The sequence below is a fragment of the Rhinichthys klamathensis genome, unplaced genomic scaffold (genome assembly GCF_029890125.1).
Source record: "Rhinichthys klamathensis goyatoka isolate OS25496 unplaced genomic scaffold, OSU_Roscu_1.1 h1tg000068l_1, whole genome shotgun sequence".
Taxonomy (NCBI): domain Eukaryota; kingdom Metazoa; phylum Chordata; class Actinopteri; order Cypriniformes; family Leuciscidae; genus Rhinichthys; species Rhinichthys klamathensis.
In genome coordinates, this window is record NW_026606611.1 from 1,162,121 (window position 1) to 1,185,272 (window position 23,152).

A 23,152-nucleotide genomic window follows, 5' to 3' on the forward strand; every position below is an offset into this window, starting at 1 on the left:
CAATGCAATGTATTCATGTATAGCCTATTTAATAGGAGTAGGCTACCCGCAAAATAATCCAATAGCCTGTTTATATTGTTTCCACTGCACATTAATTTCAGTTTCTCTATCAGTCAGCATAAAGAGAGTCAGAATTGGAAGGTGCTAAAGGGTCGTTACCATAATCGTCGTCGTGTTTCTCTGTGTTTGCTGACTTTCTGTGGTCGAAGAGCCATTTTGCTGTGGGTCCATTTGTCCGTCCGTCCGCTCCTCTTCGTCACTTTGAGTCCACTCCAGCTCTTGTGAGCGTCCCGTGTGTCTGGCAGGCGGCCAGCTGAAGTGTGGGGAAGTGACACCGCCAGGGCGGCAGAAATTTTCCTCCGTTTCGGGCTCCTTCCCAATCGCAGACGGGAGCGCGTGCATTGGCTGGAAAGTGGAACAGCTCGTCAGGGACGATCAATGCGGATCGATCAGTGCGGCGCTGCTGGCTGCGGGTTTGAGGGGGGGTTGCGTGTTACAGTCCTCCACAATTGCATTAACGGGAAAGTTTAGGCTTGAGTAAAGTGACACCACTTTACTGCTGCACTTCCCATCATTGTTTTTCCAATTTAGGCCTATGTGTATTCACAAAAATGCTAAACCCTATTTTAGGCGTCAGACTAAGTTTTCCCTTACAAAAAGTTCTGTGTCAAAACCATTGCATTGTATAATTACCATATGCATTCACATGTCACTTAAATACCATAGTCTTAAATACCATTAATCTATAGTATTACCATCATGGTTCAGTCCAAAAACATGGCAATATTACTTTGCACTTACTTTATTTTCAAATACTAGTTACATAACTTACAAAAATGTAGCCTACTAAAAAGGAGCATGGTTATATGGATTTTTTGGGGTTGTGGTAAAATCCATAGTGTTAAACATATGTCATATTATGTACTTTATGTAATACCATGGTAATTTCCCACAACATTTTTATCTTAATGTGATTATACACTAAAATGCCATATTATTTAGTTACGGGACCTACAAAACATTACCATATTACCATGTTTTTTTGGACATGCACCATTGTAATGCCACTGTATCTTTTGGAAGTAATGTGGTGTATATTAATGTGCCATATTACCAACTCATACCACAACTGTACCATGGTGCAGCCACTGTACTTTTTTTGTAAGAGATGGATGGCACTCCATAGTGTTTCAATGAATACCATGGTACATCACAGTTTTCTAAAAACATGGTAGAACTTCGGTAATTTGATATATAGCATGGTACTATGCGATTACCATATTCATATACCACAGTATATATATACATACATAAGCCACTTCAAAGATTTCTAATTATATATTAAGATAAGAAAAATATATTTAATTTATATTAATATGATTAATATAATTATATGATTTAATATAATATAACCATATGCTCATTTGTGTGTGTATATATAAACCGTATATATCCCATGTGGTATATATAAACAAAAAATAACTAATATCATTTTAATAATATACATTTAAAAATATTATATAATTTTTTTTCTTTAGCTTTCTGTACAGCCACAGCATTCCGTACCAATCACTATGGAAGTGGACTATACAGAGAACTGTTCCAGGATGCTTGACTATTCCAGGTTTGTTTGCGAGGTCATTGATCAGACCTTTGGATTCTGAGTTGCATCATCCGCTGAGTTCACCGTGGAGGACGTTCCTGTAGTATTCAGCTAGTGTTTCCCTGCTGTGTGAAAGAACACAGATCATCTCCAAATGAAGCCACAGGATAGATCATGAAAATGGGTGAATAAATAAACAAATACACACTTGCCTTTTCCTTGTGGCCACATAATTCCCAGATAACTTTGAGAGCTGAGCCCTCCTCCTCTCTGAGCTGGGGGGGATTGTGTGGTGGGAGTGGAGGGGGGGATTAACGTCACATGGTTCTCTCTGGCAGCCAGACACATGACCCGCTCCACAGGAGGGGATAAAACCCACTTGAAAGACGACGGCATAGAGACCGAGGGAGAGGAGGAGAAAAAAAGAGAAAGAGATACAGCAAACGTCCGGTTTTCTCAGACGCTGAGGAATGCCGTCAGCCCGCTTCTCCAACACAGAAATGCAGTAGACTCGTTCCCCCTTGAGACCCTCTCCGTATTTCTTCTGCTCTCTCTATTTCTCACTCCTGTGAGTTACCTGTGGTTTTGGGCACCATGTTGTCAGAGCTTCCTGTTTTTCAATGACCGAGATCTCCACGGCCCCCCATCCACATGCTACTTCAGAAAGATGTAGACAAGGAATAACATGCAGACTATTAATGGTCTTGGTATTGGTCTCCATTTCACCTGCAGTTTCTTTTTTAGAGACTTGATTTGAACAAATCCTATGAATTAAACTTAACCTGTCCCATGCCAATTGGACATCAAAGATACCTAAAATTGTTCGGCCAGTTGAGGAGAGGTACACTGCTGTTTGTATTAGCAATTAGACCTAAAATTGAATCTTAAAGACTTGCATTGTAATCGACATCTGGACACAGGAAAATCTTATCTAACCTATCTTTATCTCACTGACAAACATCCTTATTGATGGTAACTAAAGGTTACTAAACAGACAAGATACGGGATTAGTTCAATTATTTTTGTAATACGGCCCCAGAGCCATGTCCAGTGACCAAAATGTAAGACTTAAATGTTGTTTTGACTAAGTGACCACCTAGCAACTGCCTACAACACGCTATTAACCACTGTATCAATCTAAAGTTTTGAAACAACAACAAAAAAAGAAGTTATTTTTAGAATTTGTGATAGTTTAACTGTGTTTATACCAAATGCTGACCGCTGCCTGCAACAGCTTTGCTGCTTTTTCAAAGTTTTTCTGTGTGAACGGCCCGTTACAAACTAAAGGCACGGTCACCAAACAATCTAAATAGGTAGCCTACATTGTGCATTGCCAATAGTGTATTGATGTAAGAAGCACCGTTTAGAGACCACTACCAATCTAATCAGCTTTAATAAATATATTTCTGTCATGACAACTCTTGGAGTGTTTGGGCTTGGTAATGGATATGACAAAGTTGATATGTTTGGTCTTGGCGGAATAGATCTGCTACGCTGCTGTGGGACTTGCTACTGCCAATACACACACAACACACTGCTGTGAGCAAGTAAGACATGCTGCTGCTGTACAGTACAATGTACATGAATTACCCGTAGCAGATCTATACAGGTGGAGCTGGGGAAGGTGGAGGGTTTCTGAAAGCACGCTGCAGAAAATACTGACCAAGTATTTGAAGGTTGAGCAGCGAGCTCATTGGCTACTGATACAGCAGGAACCAATCAGCTGTCCCTATAGAGAATGATGTGATTGCAAGCAGATTGAGTTAATGACCTATCAGACTACGCCATCTAGAGTTTCATGACAGAACTTTGTATTTTGATAAACGCAGCCAATATGCATGTTAAAAGTTAAACAAACATGAATCCAAAAGCAGGACATTTTTTGCCCGTCATGTGCCTGATCCCTTGAATTCCTATTGTGATGACTGCAATTAAGGTGACGTCACATTTACCATTGCTCTGCCAAATAGCCAAATCTATCCAATGGAGTTTCCGTGATTGGGAGTTTCGTGTGAGAGCGAAAAATTCCAGCGCAGATGTCACAACTGATTCAAGTTGGTCACTCGGATTTGCCACGTTGACCAACAGAAAGCTGCTTGATTTATACTGACTTTTCACATTATTGACACTGATTTTTTATATCAGCAAAACGAAAGTGAAAAAAAAATCGGCTAATGCGACCGCACCTTCAAGCTACATAAAACAAACATAAAACCACTAAATAATTTATATGCATACTTTCATAACGGAAATGTATTGATTATTTGATCATCCGCTCCAGAACTTTCAAATACCACTGAAGAACATGAGATGCATCCCAATTTGCGTAGTTATGCACAGTAGTATGACGTTTTGTTGTATAATAGTGCGAGTGTTCACGCTGAAAATTCCAAATATAAAGAGTGCACTTTAAATACCCGGATGATGCACTTAATTAACCGGAAAAAAAAAAAATTGTGGGATGTTGGACACTTCATGCGCTCAACTGTCTTTACTTATGTAGAAGAGGGGAGGGGCTGACAAAATAGCCTTATAAAATTCATACACTACATGGTACAGTGTTGTATAGAGCGTCATTTGGGACACAACTATGGTCTAGAGAAGCTAAACAGATTGGGCTGCCCAGCATTTAAAAATCATCTGAGTCAAGTATTTTCAAGTCTTTGCTTAAAAAAAAAAATCAAAAAATAAAAAAGCCTTTCGTTTTATCTTAAAACCTCACACATTCGTTAGAGCCACAGGGGTGATCACAATATCCTCAAAATAAAAGCAGGAGCAGTGAATTGATAAAGTGGCTCCATCTGCTGGCTGTAAGCAGAACTGCAGCAGGGGATCTTCTAATTTCCTGTGTTTTGCAGCGGTACAGGAAGTAGAGCACATTATCTCCCACATCCTGTTTCAAAACTGTGGGTAGAGATAACCCTGCATAGTGAATATATGCAGAATAGAGCATGAAACAACGACACAAGACGACCATTTCAAATCACGTTTATTCAAAATGCACATTTTTCATTGAACAGCAAAATATACTTATATGCAGTCTTGAAAATGGAACCGGTTTAGTTTTACACCTAATATGGCAAAAACTACATGTTCAAGTCATAATCACTAAAATGTTAATTAAACTGTGCGTAGGAGTTTTGGCCCGCCACTCATCCACATTCATCTGCGCTGTAGTGCAAAGTTGTTTTAGAGTACATTAAAGCACATTTAAATTATATGGGTCGTGTTAGAGTTGGAGAGGAAGACCAAGCGTAAAACCACACCGCATTTACAGTGTGTCTGCTGATGCATGTCTGCAGTGCTACAGGAAGTCCTTGTGTGAACGAGATGCATTAACACTGAGAAGAGAAATCCTCGTCCAGTTACTCTCACCTCCAGTGGATGGAAAACACTGATGGAAACACACACACACACACACTCACTGAATATCTAGGGGTTTTTCTTCTTAATGATCAGGGGTCCGACATTATCACCAGTTTCCTCGTTGTGTTTGGTGTGTGCGCCGTCGCAGTAGGGAAACTGTCCAGGGAACAAACAAATACATACAAATCACAACCACGCATGATGATCTTTCCGAGAGTATGATAACGTATCTGCATGCAACATGTGGTTTTGACATTTATTCCAGCAATTTGCATTAGTACATCGACAGGAAGCTCTTATAGATTACTATGGCGCTTCAGGACGCGGCAAACAGTGACATGAGTGTGTGCATACATGACAGAATTCACAATTATACCTTTAACCCTTAAAAAGCCTGACATTACAAATTATAGTCAGAAATAACTGTAATGAAACAGTTTATTTAACCTTTATCTAAAATGTGTACAGTACATCTAAAAAAATGTGTTTTATGTAGGCCTTCATTTACATTTCATTTACATTAGATGCTTTTGTCCAAAACGACATACAAAACATAATTCTCATATTAATATACTTCTTCATTTGTATCATATTTGAAACAGCAGGATTTTATGGCTCATATAGTATAATTTATGAGGAGGAAGAAAACACCTCAGTAGCCCAAACTGAGCAAAAATATGTTAGTATGTATATGTTATACGTAAGATTGTATAATGTAAATCAGTACATTACAGTTCTGTTTTTGACAAAATGGAAAACGTATGCGTTTTGGCCGTTCATTCACACGACAATGACGTTTGGGGGCCTGGAAACTGATTTTGAAGTTTTTGAAAGTTATTTTATTATTTTTTGTGAAAACGGTGACTTCATGCACATGCATATTACATGTTCAGTCTATATGCTGATTTCACGTAGCCGCCATTTTGAAATCGCTCCGGTGGGAAGAAAACCGGAAGTGTCGCTTTTAATCATAGGAGAGTCGCGAATGCGATGGCGTATTGTTGTGTTTAATGTAGAAATTAGTTATTCTAAAAATGTATATACATTTCTTTCATACTTTAGACTATATACAGTGAAATTCATTTATAAATATATATATTTTTTAATATATAATTCAGAACGTAAAAAAAGAAGCAGGAACGAACTATATACATATCCTATATTGGATATTAATATCCAATAGTGTAAATCGCGGCAGCAGCTTCAGGTTGGTAGTCCAAGGCATTGTTGTCTATCTGTACTTCCGGGGTTCTTCCCACCGGAACCTCGCTTTCGATTTCAAAATGGCGGCTGCGTGAAATCAGCGTATAGGCACATAGTGTCATTTTGTAAAGAAACATCGCCAACTACTGGCATGACAGCGTAATACAGCATTTTTAGTCGTTTTCTCTGATCCATGTGAACGGACTGGTTTTGACAACGTTGGCATCTATAAGCTGTTTACAGGCCCTCTTGAGGAACCTAATGTTTAAGTTTATGGGTCGACTTGATGAGTCAAGAAACTATATTATAGTAAGGCTCACAAGTCCCAGGTTTAGCTCGGTCCGATATCAATCACACCTATGGAAGCATTGGTATGAGTGCCTTTTTAAGATTTTTGTGAAAAAGGGTGTATTGTATGTTTATGTAATTCTTTTTTTGTGTGTGTGTGGTGTATGTCCTGTTGTTGGGCCTAGAGCCTGTAATAAAGTTTATATATATACGCAAAAAAACTCAAAGGAAAAACATTTCTGTTTTTAGTACATCATTGTCATTTAAATGTGACCTTAGCAAGTTGTAATTTAAATGTTAAGTTTTATGATGAAAGTTCTATAGTTTTTATTCAGGTGGGTAAACAGTACAATGATGATTAAGAGGCCATTTATACGACACTGTTTTCGACTAAAAATGGAAAACTTTATGCGTTTTGGCTGTTCATTTACACGACAACGGCGTTTTGGGGGCCTGAAAACGCAAACTTTTGAAAACAGGTTTCAAAGTGCAAGTTTTTTTTAAACAATATCGTTATCTTCTCCATGTAAACTACAAAAACACGAATTTGTGAAAACGGCGACGTCATGCGCATGCGTATCACGTGTTCAGTCTATAGGTGTGTTGTGTTCTTTACAAAGTGACATCGCCATCTACTGGCCTGGCAGCAGAATACAACGTTTTTAGTCATTTTTGCGGATCCCTGTGAACGGGGATCATTTTGACAATGTCGTCATCTGTAAGTGAAAAACGCAAAGGAAAAAAAACTTTTCTGTTTTTAGAACATCGTTGTCGTGTAAATGTAAAAAAGAGATAAACAAATAAACGTTCCTCAAAAGCCTGTCGTCTCAAGTGTTACTTAATTTTATAGAAAAACCATGTTAAAATATGATATAATTAAGTAAACCTAAGTTGCTTCAGTCCAGTATGTGTTCATATTGAAATCTTACCTACGATAAAAGTTATTCTTATGTTTATTTGATAAAAATCAGTAAATATTTCACAGCAGAAACACATGTACACGGCCTGAAGGGGGATGTTTTTAGAATTATACTAAAAGGTCTTTTACTTGCTTAAAAAGTGTAAACTACCAATTAGACGACAGAAGGCATGTAGTAGATAGTGTGCAAGAGGTTTTCAGCAAAGTTTTATTCATGTTGATAATTTAGAGGCCTTAGAATGTCATGTATCAAATATGAAACAGTAGGCTTTATAGGGTTAAAAATAGTTCATACAGATGATCTCCAAACAAACAGACCAGGGGGTTCATTCAGCAGGCATTCACATCCTATTAACATGATTCATCGCGGTGGTTTCACTCACCTTCTTGGACCTCCAGCAGCGGCAGTAGACGGCCTTGTTGCCGATGTCCTCCATGTCGAAGCTGTGCACTACTTTCGGGCTGTCTTTGTTGACTGACATGTTGACCCTGCTCTCGGGACTGCTGTGTGAACTGAAGTAGCGCGTCAGCAGGTATGTGCTCAGAGCCGCAGCCACTGCAATGGGAACGATGGGGGTCAGCTGATCTGCAAATGCACACACGAGGAGGCGCTCGTTTTTGAGAGGGCCGGGTGGTTGCCTGCTCTACACACTCAGCATCACTTTCATTATTAAATGCATATCACATATTTCTATTGTCTAGGTAAGCTTTTGTTTAAACTTTGGGTCTGACGAGGGGGATAAATTGTCTTCTTGATACCAACCTTTCTTTTGAAAGCCACGTGTCTAGTATCTGTAAAACTGCATTTTTCCATCTTAAAAATATATCTAAATTACGCCATTTGCTCTCATTGGGAAATGCGGAACAATTAGTCCATGCGTTCATGACCTCAAGGCTAGATTATTGTAATGCTCTACTGGGTGGTTGCCCTGCACGCTTAATAAACAAACTACAGCTAGTTCAAAACGCCGCAGCTCGAGTTCTTACCAGAACCAGGAAATATGACCATATTAGCCCGGTTCTGTCAACACTGCATTGGCTCCCTATTAAACATCGTATAAATTTTAAAATATTGTTGATTACCTACAAAGCACTAAATGGCTTAGCTCCGCAGTACTTGAGCGAGCTCTTAACGCATTATAGTCCTTCACGTCTATTGCGATCTCAAAATTCCGGCCAGTTGATAATACCTAGAATATCTAAATCGACTGCTGGCGGTAGATCCTTTTCCTATTTAGCACCAAAACTTTGGAACAGTCTTCCTACCATTGTCCGGGAAGCAGACACACTCTGTCAGTTCAAAGCTAGACTAAAAACACATCTCTTTGACCTAGCATACACATAATACATTATAGACTTCTATAAATTCAATGTTAGGCTGCATAGATTAGGTCAGCCGGAACTGGGAACACTTCCCTTAAATCTTGATGTACTCGCTACATCATAAGAAGAATGGCATCTACGCTAATATTAGTGTCTTTGTTTATCCCGAGGTTTTCCCGCAGCCTGCCGGATCCAGGCCGTGTCCAGATCTGACGAAGGAGATTCGCCTGGACCCGATGACAATGCAGTGCTGAAGTATCCACTATCCTCTCCCTATGGAGGATCCCTTTCCCACTCTACAGATAAAGCGCTGTGAATTCCGGCTCGCGTACCCCGAAGTGATAAAATAAAACAAAATTCTGTATCAAAATTTATAGGCAAGAAAAGTAGTTTGTTTAGGCTGGGTTGTATGAATTACAAACCTGCGCACATATTTTAAAAAGCACATAACTATAGAATTCTGAATGAGCATGTGAACGCCGTCAGCGTTAATCACAGGTTCGCGTTTAAAGTCTGATCATTTCGACGGAGGTGAATCAATCAAAGTTAACTTTAGCTGGAAGTAACATTATTCAAGAACCGCTATAACGCCAAAACAATCTGTTACCTTAAATTATATGTTTATCTCTGTAAAGCTGCTTTGAAACAATTCATTGTTAAAAGCGCTATATAAATGAAGATGACTTGACTTGACTTGACTTCTTTTACATGAAAAAAAAATACAAATAAAATAAATAAATAGAAATGCATTTCAAAAATAAGGCTTCTTTTGTGTTGGGAACATGCAGAAATCAGATTGATTGTGGACCCTCAGCCAAGTCCAGCCATCTTAAAACTGAATTATGGGTGTTATGATCTATAGGTAGGGCACTATTTTATATTTTTTCCAAATTCCTTTTTTACAGATTTTTTTCTTCTGAATTCTGGATTAAATATCCGTAATTAAAAAAGCATGTCCAACTATGAATAGTTTGTGGTCATATTACAAAGCTTTCTGGTTTTAATTCATTTTCAAACCTATGATTTTCTATCTTTAATTTCGCTTATTTATATTTTTATAAAGAACATCATAAATAAATTTCACAATTTAATTTCGCCTAATTTAATAGCTCCATATTTTCTGCAATGCATGAATTAAGAAAATCGAGATGAATTACAATTTCACCATCACGCACCAGGAAGTTATTAATTAACAATTATACATACAAAACAAAATTGCCCTTTGGAACAAACAGTTTTAGATAAAATAACTTTAGAATTTTATATCAGTAAACCAAGAAGCTCAGTGCCCAAACAACAAATACACAGCCAATGGTTTGCAGATAAATATTATATCTGTAGCACACAACAAAACAGATGCTGTACAGAAAACAGGTATTTACTGGGATTAGACATATGTCTTTATGTGTCATGTGACCTAAAGTCGTCATGACACCTGGCTGGCCTAAACCCATGAAACTTTATCAGCACTAAAATGTAGTCACGAGTTATGTATGTATAAGTATCAATATGTCGACACTGATACAGACTGTGTAAATCCAGGTTGGATGTTAGTGGTGTTTAACTGCGTCCGAAATCGCGTACTATGTGAGTAGGTTCTACATTTGTCTCTCATCTTGGTCATGTGAGAAGGATTCACTGATTCACCTAGGACTGTTCAACTGATTTCCACGAATCGGTTCTTATGAACAATATTCGTTTTGCAATTCTTCGAGACGTCATCACGTGATCACTGACATACTCGACATGACATACTCTAAAAACTGTCATAAAAAAGAGTTGTAAACACATCGCTGCAAGTACGTGAAAGCTAAAACGTGAAAGAATCGTTCAGACCGATCTGTTTCAAATGATTAATTTAAAATATTCTATAAATAACTCAAAATAACTATTCGTTCTATGTCATGTTTCCCGAGATTTGAACACAATCGAGTTTGTCAAACTCATGCTTTGCCGCATAACACATGCTGTACAGTGACATATCATCAAGATGTAGTTTTAATTATTGCCTATAATTGCATTGATTTAAATATCCAAAATGCATTTTATAATGCCTGCACTTATGATATAATAACGCGTGCATGCAGTAAGCGTGTTTACATGTTAGAATCCCAATTTAATATAACTTAATCTAAAATCATTTAAAATCTAAAATGAATATAATATGCGGATTCACAGCACTAAATTGAACATGCCGACAAATATGTGTTGATTCCTTAGCATTGCTAGACAACAATCGATCAAGGTTGCCGTCGGCGTCGGCTTTATATTAAAACAGAAATCGTTCTTACCTTTAGAAACCTTGAAACCCGGAATTAACCCCGGTTTAATCAGAGCTGAAAGCCCAGGCACTTGAGATGCCATGACGGTAGACTTATAACTTCAAGTTTAAGGGCACCACAAGGTCTGAAAGACGCTGAACCAGAGGGACGCCGTGACTGCGGAAACTCTGCGTGATTGCGTCACTGAACACCTGACCAATGGCTGGACAGCGTGATCTACTCGCACATGGTGTGAACATGGGGCCCAAATCCCTTCTTAGTGCTCCACTAATAGTTTGGTAATGTTTTAAGTCTTGATATTTAAATATTTCGTAATATAAAATGTTGCATAAACCACAAAACCTCGACTGAGCGTTCACTTAACTGCAAAAAGGAATTGAAGCATCTTTAAACTGTCAGTCGACAAAATTTCATATTGAAAAAGAATGAAGAACCAAAATATAAAAATCAGTAAATAATTCAAATGATTTTAATTATTTTGCAATTGCCCATAACCCAAATTGTTAAACATTTCATGACACCTTCTTGCAACAAACATACCATAGTTAGTAAAATAATTACTTTTCTGAAATATTAGAGTAAATTGCAGTGCATGGAATAAATTCACCACAGAACAAGGCTTAAGCTAGTCCAGACTAAAATGCATGTTAAGCTGTTTTAACTGAAAGCAACTTGCACTGACATATCTTAAAATATGTCGGTGTCATTCATTGAACTTCATTCAAGATGCACACCAGTAATGATTTTTCTAAGACACGTTTATAAAAGCTACTTAAATATCCTAATTGAACTAAGGCCTGCCCTGTTTGTAAAACCAAGCCTCAGTCACTTTACTTTCAAGTGCTTTGCTCCTCCACACCAAACTGGAAAAAGCTCCTATAAAGTGTATGAATAATTATGGGGGAAAAAACTTGCAACTTTAAGCAATCATTTTGCAATTGATTACATTTGTTTTCTGTCAAAATGACCACTGATTGGGCAAGCAGATAAGTAATTTTACTTTACTATAAAACCAAAACAAAGGACAAAGTTTAGTGTTTTTGCAACAAGACCTGTACCACCCGTTTAATAAATACGTCAGAAAAAAACCCATGCAGACACAAAGCATTTCAGACTTTAGTAATCATTTTATTACACAGTTTTAATCAACACACAAAGCTCAACGAGCCTGTCAGGAAATTAAATATACAGAAGTTTGTCTGTGAGGAGTTTGTGTCCTCCCACCTTGGGACCCAATCGAGTCTGGCTGAACCATGTTAGCATCTAATTCAACAAGAGCAGGAAAAGGGAAGAGGAAAAAAAAAAGAAAAGAAAAAAAAGCAAACTATGAGTTACAAGGGTGGGTTGGGGGAAAGAGAAGAAACTAAAGAAAAACAATAAGACGCATGTTATAGAGACTGCTTTAAATAACTGGTCCAAAACCCTTCGTGATGGTGAATGTTTGTGAAGTTGGTCGTGGCTAAGGAAAGGGGTAGAGAGTCTGTGCAATGGCAAATGGAAACAAAATATATATATTCATAGTATTCAAGTCCATTAGAATACTCCAGAGGAGAAGACAGGAGGTCCATTTTCCTTTAACTGCTATGATTTTAAAAGAATTCCTTTGATAGATTTTATACAAAAAGACAGCCAGCATACCCCTCCCTTCTCTGCAGTAAAGAACTCAAAAAAAAAAAAAAAAAAAAAACTTCCTGATCCAATGTACAGTTGGAAGCCCAGGAAATGGAAATGAAAAAGTAAACTGTAAAAAACATATCCCTCTATGTCCAGACTATCACAAATTGCAGGGAGAAATCAAAAAATGATAATAATATAGCCCTCCCTTCCCAGTTCTTAAAAACAACAAGGAATGCTTTTAGAGCCATAAACATCTTCTACAGCAAAATTGATACGGACTGATCCTAAGCAGCGGGTACGTCGCTATAGCAACGGAGAAGGTAAAGCAGGAGCTGTGGAGTGGAGGTTTGAATTTGGGGAGGAAAAGGGGCTACAGCTGAAGTTTCAGTATGTACACCATGGCTGCCAGAGGGCTAAGAGTGGGGGAGGTGCTCTGGTGAGGGGAGGCGTGGCTTAAAGAAAGCACTCCAATGGAAACCAACAAGATCTGTTTTTTTCTTAAGCTTTTTTTCTTTTTTTTAATCTTTTGAACGTTCAAAATCTCCCCTAATCTTAAGATGGAGAGGTGTCATTTTCTCCCATCATGATTCTAACTCCAAAACTACATTGCATACTTTTGTGTCCATTCCCGAGCTATTCTGTTGTACCTGTGAGGGAAGACAAATAAAAATATCAGCTCACATTCCAGCAAAATATTTGCATGACACATAACAGGTAATACAGACTTTAAAAAGAACCTGTTGTTGAAATATGGGCCAGTCAACAACTACAATGGACTTAAACATCAGTGCAGGATTGTATATGGTCAAAAGAATGCTATTGACAATGTGTTTGGGAAGTACAATCAACTTCTCTAAAGATGGATGAAAACGTGATTCGATCCCTTTGACATGTTGAAAAATGTTGGGCATCACCAATGACTGACATGCTATTATAAAGGAACTCTTCAGTAATCCCTTGAATTCTCATAAGAATTCAGCCTCAATTGCTTTTTCCACCTACGTTTGCAAGTAACAGTAGTTCAAAAAAAAAAAAAAGATCTAATAGGCGCCTGCTGGTATTTAACTACCTTTTCTGTTGAATTTGATTATAAACAAATTGTCCTGTTCAAAATATCACACCCAGTGCAATATTGTTTGGATAAAAGAAAACACTGTTGCTTTTTTGAGCTATTGAAGACAGCTTTTTTCTTTCTTTAAAAAAAAAATATATATATTATAGCAAGCTTAAAACATTTCCACTTTTGCTGTGGCTTTACAGTCAACTACAAGGCTCAGAAAAAAAGAGAGCAAATTATTCACAAAACAAGACTTCAGAGTATCAGTGTAACCTCCATAGGGAAGAAAGGTGACAAATATAAATAGGAAACTGCGTAGGCAATAACATGCAAATGATTGCAAGACAGCACCTATGGGGAAGAGCGTTAGGGCAAACACAGTGAGTGATACTGATCTAGTGCACAGGAGGACACTCACTTTTCCCTGTCAGTCTTGTAAATGCGGGCGATCTCAGGTACTAAGGGGTCGTCCGGATTGGGGTCACACAGCAGGGAGCAGATGGACAGGAGAACTGAAGTGCAAGAGAGAAGGAAAAGTTTAAGTAAAAATAACACAAAAGGCACTTTAAAAAGAGTTGTCCTTGTTTAAACAGCTGTCATCTAATATCAGGACACTCATTCCTTATGGAATAAATTAAGCACCAAAAATCTGTTACAAACAGCTCAAATGTACATGAAATGGAAATTTAAACAATATAGTTAGAAAATGTACTCTTAAAAAAAACCCCACTAAACATACTATGTGAGAAGCATCAAATTTACCTTAAGTTGCATGCATTTACAATTAGACGCTTTAGAAACACTGAAAATATTCTCCAACATTGCTTTCTCTAGTTTTTATTTCTCTCATGTTAAAGATGCATATTTTAAACTAAAGAATCAGATTATTCACAGAAATAATTCCTATGCACTGTATGCAGACATTTGTCATACCAGCTTCAAAGGCTGTTTCATGGCAGATACAGATAATCACTTGATCAATTTCAGTTTAAAAAGGTCAGACAATTCTGTACATAACACAAAATTCTTCAATTGTACTTGTAACAAATTTCAATACCCAAAAGGATTTGGAGTGCTACATTATTTAAAGCAGTTCTCACAGCACTTCAAGCTATGAGAGAGCTTGAGCATACAAACACAATTAATTTGTGTTTGGATGCTCAATGCTTAATTTGTGTTTGGATGCTCAATGCTTAATTTGTGTTTGGATGCTTCTTGGTGGAACAGATTAAAGGTGCACTGGACAAAGGGAATATCGTAGGCGCTGTGTTTTTAGATCTGAAGAAGACCTTGGACACAGTGGACCATTGTATCTTATTGCAGAAATTACAGCAATTTCAATTTTTAAATGCAGCTCTGTTATGGTTCAAGTCCTACCTGGAGGGTAGAGAACAATGTGTGAAAGTAGGAACTGTAAAATCCAATCTGAGTCCAAATGGCCTAGGAGTGCCCCAAGGGTCAGTACTAGGACCGTTGTTGTTTTCAATGTATATAAACGATCTCCCAGATTGCTGCCAGGGTGTAATCTGCCAGCTTTATGCTGACGACACAGTTATCCATGTGTCAGCAAAAACAACTGTGCTAGCTGGGCAGCAGTTAACAAAGGCTTTACATAACATCTCAAGATGGCTTCAGCTGTCCCGTTTAACTTTAAATGTTCAGAAAACCTTCTCAATGGGTTTTTCTATCAACCGGAGGTCCCCTGACAGCATCTTTGAAGTTTATTTAGACCATGAACCCATTCAAGAGGTTCATGAAACAAAATATTTGGGTATTATAATAGATAAACATCTGAAGTTTCAAAGTCAAGTAAACTATGTTTGTAGGAAAGTCAAATAAAATCTAAACTGTTTTCGTTTTATTAGAGGAGAGTTGTCACATCACGCGGCTTTATTGTTTATGCATGCAATGGTTTTTTCACATTTGTCATACTGTATTACAGCATGGTCACAAACATCAGCGTCCACTCACTTCTCTATATAAACAGGCAATTAAGATATTTGACAAGAAACCTATGATATGGCATCATTGTGATATCATACAAAAGCACAAGCTTTTTACTTTTGAAAATTTTGTAAATTTTAGTATTTTGAAATTGACTTTTAAAGGCACACTGTGGAATTTTTGGCCACTAGGGTGCGCTCGACCTGTAATTTTCACGTCTAGTGCCCCTAGAGGCCACAAGCGCCGCAGCATTGTCGCAAAAGTCAACAAACAGTCAACCGGTCAACCTCCCGTGTCTTTATGTGTGTGCAGACGGCATTTGATTTGTATGATGGAGAAAGTTAATCGATTCACTACTGACCAAAATAATAATATAAATATAAGATTAATAATATAAATCCTATAAAGAAAACAAATTGAATAAAAGTAGCATATGCAGAAAACAATGTCTGATCAGGTAAGTCGCATTGACAAGGGTTGCCCAATCCTGCTCCTGCCGATCGTCTGTCCTGCACAGTTCATCTCCAACCCTAATCAAACACACCTGAAGCAAACAATTAACGTCTTCAGGATCTCTTTGCAATGGGTTGGAGATGAAATCGAGTAGTCGGGAAATCGTTTAACAAAACTGATATAACTCACTACATATTTCCGTCATTTGTAGTCTTCAGTTTGTTTTTCCTTTTACACAAATACAAACATATATGAGCTGAAAGGGAAAAAAAAATTAACATTTACATTTGTATACGGCAGTATGTTGTGACTTATATCAGTTTTGTTACATGAATTCGCAGTAAATATTACATTATATATACACTTTTATGCCGATGTTTATTTTAAACTCTCCCTTTTTCTTTTTTTGGTCTCCTCTGACAAAATCTTAGCTTTCTTCGCTTTCTTCCGAGTAGCTGTTGATTCAGCCATGACGACAACATACAGACGTCGGCAATCAATCCGCGAGTTGAGCTCTCACGTTAGAATTTGAGGAAGTTGGGGTGGTGGGGGAAGTGACGTATGCCGTAAAGCGGTCGAATTTTGTAGTTCTTTTTGTGCTCGGGTTCCTACCCGAAACCCGAAGTTACATAGTGCTAGTAAAAGCGATACAGACACCTTCAGGCTTCGGCAGACGTGTCATTCAACCTATTGTAAGTCGATGTACCATCTCAATGGGTTTTGGTAATATATTATAAAGGTTGAAAAGTTCCACAGTGTGCCTTTAAATGTTTGAACAACTGTGTGTCACCGCTGTTCTCTGGCCTCATGGAGAGGCGTCAGGGCTCTTTTAGACCTTCCACCAGAGCCTCAGTTAGTGGGGATTGTGTGCTACCAAAGTTCAGAACATCTTTTGGACAGTCTAGCTTCTCCTTCAAAGGGGCTACACTATGGAACTCTCTCCCAATTGGACTCAAACTGCAGAACAATATTAACATCTTTACCAGAGAGCTCAAACAGTGGCTTAAATCGGGCCAAAGTTGTACTCATGTGTAAAATGTGCCTTGTTTTGCTTAATGTGTTTTTATCTGTTGTAAAAGCCCCTATGGACAGGTGTTGAAAATTAGCACATGTGCTATAACACTTTAAACAATGCATCTGGTTCGTCCAATGTTATTGCTATGTCCATATTAATTAAACAAAATATTCTAAAATATTAATGTAGGATATGTCAGAATTCTCAAGAGCACCACGTGGGTCCATATGGAAGCAACCCAATAAAATCCATACAGGCTTCACCATGGGAACATAGAGGTTGATGCCAAGAAAATAACATTTCTGGAATGAATTGTCAAAAAGACAGTTTGAAAACTAATAGCTGAAACCTGGCAGTGATTTACCTTTGGAGATGGTGAGTGCCGGTGACCACTGTGACCTCAGAATATCCAGACAGATGCTGCCATTGCTGTTGATATTTGGGTGATAGATTCTTGTGGTAAATGCAACCTGAAAAAGGAAGGAGACAAACATAAGCACACAAAACACACCCGTTTCAGGCTAAACAGTATTACTACCGCCAACATAAGAACAGTTCTTAATGTAGATTAAAATCCAAACACAAGCACTGGATTCCTTGAAACAAATTCTTTAAATTCATTAACAAGATTCTCTGCATTCAGTAACTGCATATGATATACAGTAATGATAAGCCGAATTATTTGAATATATGGCAGGAGGAAAAACATTTCCTCATGTCATGCCAAAAAAAGTGCAGGTTGGTAAAATGAGATGATTTAAAGAGACAAATAATTAAGCAGCACCTGAGGATAACCAAAACACCTGAGAACCTGTGCCAAACTGGTGTGGACGTTACTGACCTTTGGCGGTTTGAAGGGATAATCTGTGGGAAAGTGTATGGTCAAGAAGAACACTCCACCTTGGTAAGGACTGTCATTCTGTAGGGTAAACATTTTAATTAGAATAAAATGTGTTTGTTTGTTTATAGTTTAACGCCATACCAGTAGCCCCAGCTATATTAATGGAGAGAAAAAAAGTGAAATATATTTCTAAACAAAGTTTAAAAAGTTTAAATATATAGACAAACAAAATTAAAAAATAATTTAAAAAAAATGTACGTTCATCTTTAATAAAAATTCTAAAACTAAACCTGGTCTAACTTCATTAATCTTTTTTTTTTTTTTTTTTATATAATTATAAATATAAAAAAACTTTTCACATTTTTTAGACAACGTAATTTCAAGACAACATTCTTATGCTTCTAGTTCAAATGATTTCTGTAATGTTGTGTGCTACTATAGGGGATACAAGAAAAATACTTACTGGTCCCATTATTGTGGCCTGCCAATGAAACACTGAAAGAAGACAAACAGAAACGTCAGAGAAAGCCTGTATAACATCATGTTTATCTTACATTCTTAAAATCTTTCTAAAACTCAGAGATACAATTCTGATTTGCAAGCTCAGGATCAGTCTGGTCAGAAATAAAAGAGCCCACTGAGGAATACTGTATAAAATATGATGAAGCAAATTTGGGTACAATTATGTTGTCATATTTCAGTCAAGTCTCTGGGGCACTAAGTGGGTCAGATGGTTGTATGATTCATGGTTTAATAAAGTGGCGACTCTTGAGGGAAGCTATATATGCTATATGTCAGTTCAAACAATCCGTTGTCTTGTGGTTCAGCCTCACACTAGATATTGATGATGAGCAAATCTATCAAGGCACACAGAAAATATGATCAGACAGGAAAAAGAACTGACATTATGTGATTGAAGCCATTCAGTTCCTATAAGTCACCATATTGTCGCTGTACGACAGAAACCTTGTATCTTCATATTTCATCTTTTTTTCGTAAATCATTACGATTGGTCAGCCTTTTTGTCTGTCTGTTGGTTTTACAAACATTTAACCAATGAAAAGTATTAAAAGAGCATGAGATTAAACCTCATAACTCCATTGGCTCCTCAAACTGTCGCTAAAATCTCATAACTCCTCTCCTCTCTATTGTGAATAAAGATTGAACCGTCTCTGCTGGTTTGCAATGCGAAAGTAAATAAAGAACTGGTTATTTAATAAGTACAGTGTTTTCTTTACTCAAACACTATATATAAAGGCTAATGTTTTATGCATTGGAGGAGCAGAGAAGAGTGTCTTAGTCTAGCATTTGTCATCGAGTCATAGGCAGTACGTCTTAAATAGCATGCGCTCGATAACATGAGATTTTGGCCAAATGACAGAAAAGAACTGAGCGTCCACATAGCTACAATAACCTTCATAATCTGTATGTTGCTGAAAACGTAATTTGATTCACTAACTGCCTCAGATGCGGCCGCTAAAAACTCGCGTGTCCAGAATTTTCCTGGTTTGGATCTTGATTTCTGTAAAATGTTAAAAAATATAATGACCCATGCAAGTGTCTGAACATATATAAATCCACAATATCAACTTTGAAAACATGGAGTTTAGGCTAATTATATATATATATATATATATATATATATATATATATATATATATATATATATATATATATATATATATATATATATATAAAAAATCCATTTCCTGAAAAAAAGCATGTGCTGTCCACCCGACAGCAATTATATAGAGCTGACTCTAAACATTTAACACTCCGAAAAAACAAACAATAAAAAGTATATCTATGCCTTTAAGACAAAGTCAGCAGACAGTAGGTGACTAGTTGTTACACCATAATGTATTAGTAGTATTTCTCAAACTGAATTTAACATGCATACTTAAAATACAGGCTTTTACGATGTCTAACAATAAAAATAAACATGCTCAAGTTGATACACCTTAGACTAAAAATATGGCTTAAGAACTTATATCAATTTGAATGAATTGGATCATGATAAGTGGTCTATATATGAAGGATGTTGATGAGGAAGAACCGAAAGAGAGGTTATTCTGGCAAACAACTCATTAAATCGATAAAAAATACGAAAACAAAATGTTTTGTTTTTAGAATAACATGCACCATGAATCGTCCAAAACAAAACCAGGAACATGGATTAAAAGTGAATGTGGAATTTGCTACACAATCAAAGCAGAAATTACCAGTGATCATATTCAAAATGTAAATTGAACCTGTAAATTGAATTGGGAAGAATAAACGTACACTAGTTTGTCAAATACATCGGTGGGTAAAACGATTTACTTACTGTCATCCCCTACTGGGCCCGCTGAACACTGAGCAGGTGGGTCACGGCCCAAATCATGCAGCTCCTGCAACACAACAGAAACAAAAATGGAGGTTAAAAAGTGCTCACCTACCATGACTTGAAACCCAGCAGGTAAAGCTGTGAATCACCTGTCCAGATCACCTTCCTGAAACACCTGCAGTACACACTGCTAACAATGAAGCACCAAAATGAAACTGAGAAACTGACACCGAAACTAAATACTCCAAATATCTGTGCATTTGACAAAATGACAGTAAAATACACCAAACCAAAGCACTGGTTGGGTGACTAAGAAGAGAATAAAGAGGTCAATATCAAATCAGACACATAACAGTCTGTGTAATGGGAGTTATTGCTGCTGTAATGACATGAGAGGTGACCACAGCTTATGTAACATTTGTTTTCAGGTTAGTATGTTCTACTGAAACCCGAGAGAATTAAAAACCTTCAAAATTGTCAGAAAAACCCAACAAGGGGTCATAAGTGTGAATATGAATGCTTTGGACCACGTTCATAACGTCAATTTGCTTGCGCCACGAGCTAACCTCAAATATCCAGATATATAATGTGAGAGTTTGGCTTTAAAATCGAACAGTTGGATTTAAGCACCAAATATTTAGATGTTGATAAGGAAGGACAAAAAGATATTCAACTATATAAGCCACATATATAGCCTAATCCGAAAATTACTTAAAACACAACGTTAAATGCGAAAGCAAACTGATGGGCCAGATGCCTCTCCCTGAACGGTTAGCCAGTTAACAACCCAAAACAGCACGATATAAACAAATGCAACATAATAATACTGTACATTAATATATTGATGATAAAAACAGTCACTCGAAGATGTTGCGGAGGATATAAACGATCTTTGTTTAAGGTTTTCAAACGGGCCTTTAGCATTTTTGGCTACGAAGGGTTAGCATGCTAACACGTTATCATGAGATAACATTAATCCTCAAGTGAGCCATTGCAAACCGACTTCCATTTCAAATGACTGTTTATTTCTGTTTGAGATAAAAAAAGCGATGGGAGACAAACAAAAGTGGAACAGTAGAATCGTTTTATATCAGTCTCACACAGTTCGACGGAGTGTCGCCAGCTAACATGCTAACCGTTAGCCCGGGCCGAACCGTCGAACCGGGGTGCTTTGCTACACTTGTCATCCCACCAGCGGCAAACTTAACACTTTTAACTTCTCAGTAACATCGCTTAAATCGCCTTTCCAGGGTAAAATAGGAAGGATGATGCGGAGTAGGGCAATGGCGCCCGTGACTTCCTTCTCTTACCTTGTGGATTCTTTTCAGAGCCATTGTTGTGCTGTTACTGCTGTCAAAAACACACAAAACCAGACTTATTCTCGATTAAAACGGCGCTTCTATAATTTCGACGCGGCCAACCCCTCGCGTGTCGTAATAAAGGACGCCTTGGGGTGATAATTCAGTCGGTGTTCTGTGTGTGTGACGGAGCCGGTTGGTGTAATTTGAAGGCGAAACTGAAAGGTGGTGCTGGTAGCGGACGGTTCGGTCCTTCCTCCTGCAGCAGCGGCAGCGAGTAGCTACCGCATCACGCAGACTGCGCTGCTCTAATCAGATCCTTCCGCCAATGGACGCAGTCGCCGGGGACAGATTGCGCGCCGACGCCAGTTGCTAGATAATGCTGTAGTGAATCACGAAACTGATGCAATAGCGGAGCCAAAATGGCGGCTACAGCTCAGCGACTTTAATGCTATTGAGCCCAAATGAAAGCCTGTGGTTGAAAGCTTCCATTTCGAGCCGACAAACGAGCTTGATGATGATCAGCTCAGAAGTAGAATGGAAAGAACTATGAGAATATAAATATGATCTGACGAGATGTTTATTGTAAGTCATATTTACATTCGAATGAGGAGAGCAGTTTATACAATTTCAACATAAATGGCAATAACATACATACCCTCGACTAGAGGAAGTTTCACTGTTGCGGAGGGATATTTGATAAATTAATGTTTTATTGTGGCAAAATACGAGATTATCGTCTATAGATAAGGGAATGTGTGTGAAACTAGGGACCACTGCTGTGCAAGTTTTATTATTTAGCAATTATTAATTATTTTTTATCAAACATGCCACATTAAGTTATGTTATTAAGAATCCACTTTACCTGTATATTTTTAGGTTTAATTTATACATATTATATATATATATATATATATATATATATATATATATATATATATATATATATATATATATATATATATATATATATCACTTTATGGTGTATATATATATATATATATATATATATGTATTCTGATTAGAATTGATTTGATGCATTAGAAACCTTTATTTATTGTCTTACCTGTCTTTGTTCTCATTTCTAATATTTGATTGTCTAAACAATTAATAGCACATATTTTTAGATGCTTTTGTCTGATCCTCATAATCCTGATTACACAAATCCAAAAAGATCAAACTATCGGCCTATATTCCTAAAATACTTTGTTTCATCGTGATATCCTGATCTTTATCCTGCAGCACAGATTTATGCCCATACCCCATTCAGACAAACACATTCATTGAACAAAAAACACAAAAAAAACAGGACTGAGGTGGAATCATTCAGTTACAATAGAATAGAACAGAATAGTATTGTTGATGTGCAACATACAATGCAATACAAAATAATACTGATTATTAATACAAGACAACTAAATACTGCAAAATATGTGCTGTGGCACCATAAAGTGATGGTAATAGATGATGCAATGATACTATGATAAATATCTCGGTACTGAATGACTATCATACATTATTTACATGCTATTATATGGTAGCTACTTATAATAACACAATGGTGTCCAAAATCCATGGTATTAACATGCAGCAATACCAAAAAACAATTGTTATACA

General features: G+C 37.3%; 2 protein-coding genes across 3 annotated transcripts; both read right to left on the minus strand.

Moving 5' to 3' along the window:
* Window positions 1-4,898: 4,898 nt before the first annotated feature.
* zgc:110843 (uncharacterized protein LOC541492 homolog) lies at window positions 4,899-11,159 on the minus strand. 2 transcript variants are annotated; one of them, XM_056250241.1, is made up of 3 exons: window positions 10,994-11,159; window positions 7,763-7,935; window positions 4,899-5,125 (listed from the first exon to the last, which is right to left on the minus strand). In XM_056250241.1, exons 1-3 carry the CDS (start codon window positions 11,064-11,066, stop codon window positions 5,036-5,038), a joined length of 336 nt encoding a protein of 111 aa, XP_056106216.1. In that variant the 5' UTR covers window positions 11,067-11,159; the 3' UTR covers window positions 4,899-5,035. The 2 variants fall into 2 exon arrangements, with proteins under 2 accessions (XP_056106216.1, XP_056106215.1); XM_056250240.1 differs by having other exon boundaries at window positions 7,763-7,965; window positions 10,994-11,157.
* Window positions 11,160-12,090: 931 nt separating this feature from the next.
* Window positions 12,091-21,824, minus strand: ube2d2 (ubiquitin-conjugating enzyme E2D 2 (UBC4/5 homolog, yeast)). The gene is made up of 7 exons (XM_056250239.1): window positions 21,548-21,824; window positions 20,238-20,301; window positions 18,375-18,406; window positions 17,912-17,989; window positions 17,435-17,540; window positions 14,077-14,170; window positions 12,091-13,248 (listed from the first exon to the last, which is right to left on the minus strand). The coding sequence occupies exons 1-7, from the start codon at window positions 21,569-21,571 to the stop codon at window positions 13,203-13,205; spliced, it is 444 nt and encodes a 147-aa protein (XP_056106214.1). The 5' UTR covers window positions 21,572-21,824; the 3' UTR covers window positions 12,091-13,202.
* Window positions 21,825-23,152: the final 1,328 nt, after the last annotated feature.

What these genes read in the sequence shown, in the direction of transcription:
- zgc:110843 (XM_056250240.1), bottom strand. Translation starts at nt 11,066, where the DNA reads ATGGCATCTCAAGTGCCTGGGCTTTCAGCTCTGATTAAACCGGGGTTA. An exon ending in GGGTTTCAAGGTTTCTAAAG is followed by an intron (nt 7,966 to 10,993) that starts GTAAGAACGATT and finishes GTGCATTTGCAG; the next exon opens with ATCAGCTGACCCCCATCGTT. An exon ending in GCTGCTGGAGGTCCAAGAAG is followed by an intron (nt 5,126 to 7,762) that starts GTGAGTGAAACC and finishes TTCCCTGGACAG; the next exon opens with TTTCCCTACTGCGACGGCGC.
- ube2d2 (XM_056250239.1), bottom strand. Translation starts at nt 21,571, where the DNA reads ATGGCTCTGAAAAGAATCCACAAG. An exon ending in CTCTGAAAAGAATCCACAAG is followed by an intron (nt 20,302 to 21,547) that starts GTAAGAGAAGGA and finishes GTTGTGTTGCAG; the next exon opens with GAGCTGCATGATTTGGGCCG. An exon ending in ATCCCTTCAAACCGCCAAAG is followed by an intron (nt 17,541 to 17,911) that starts GTCAGTAACGTC and finishes TTCCTTTTTCAG; the next exon opens with GTTGCATTTACCACAAGAAT.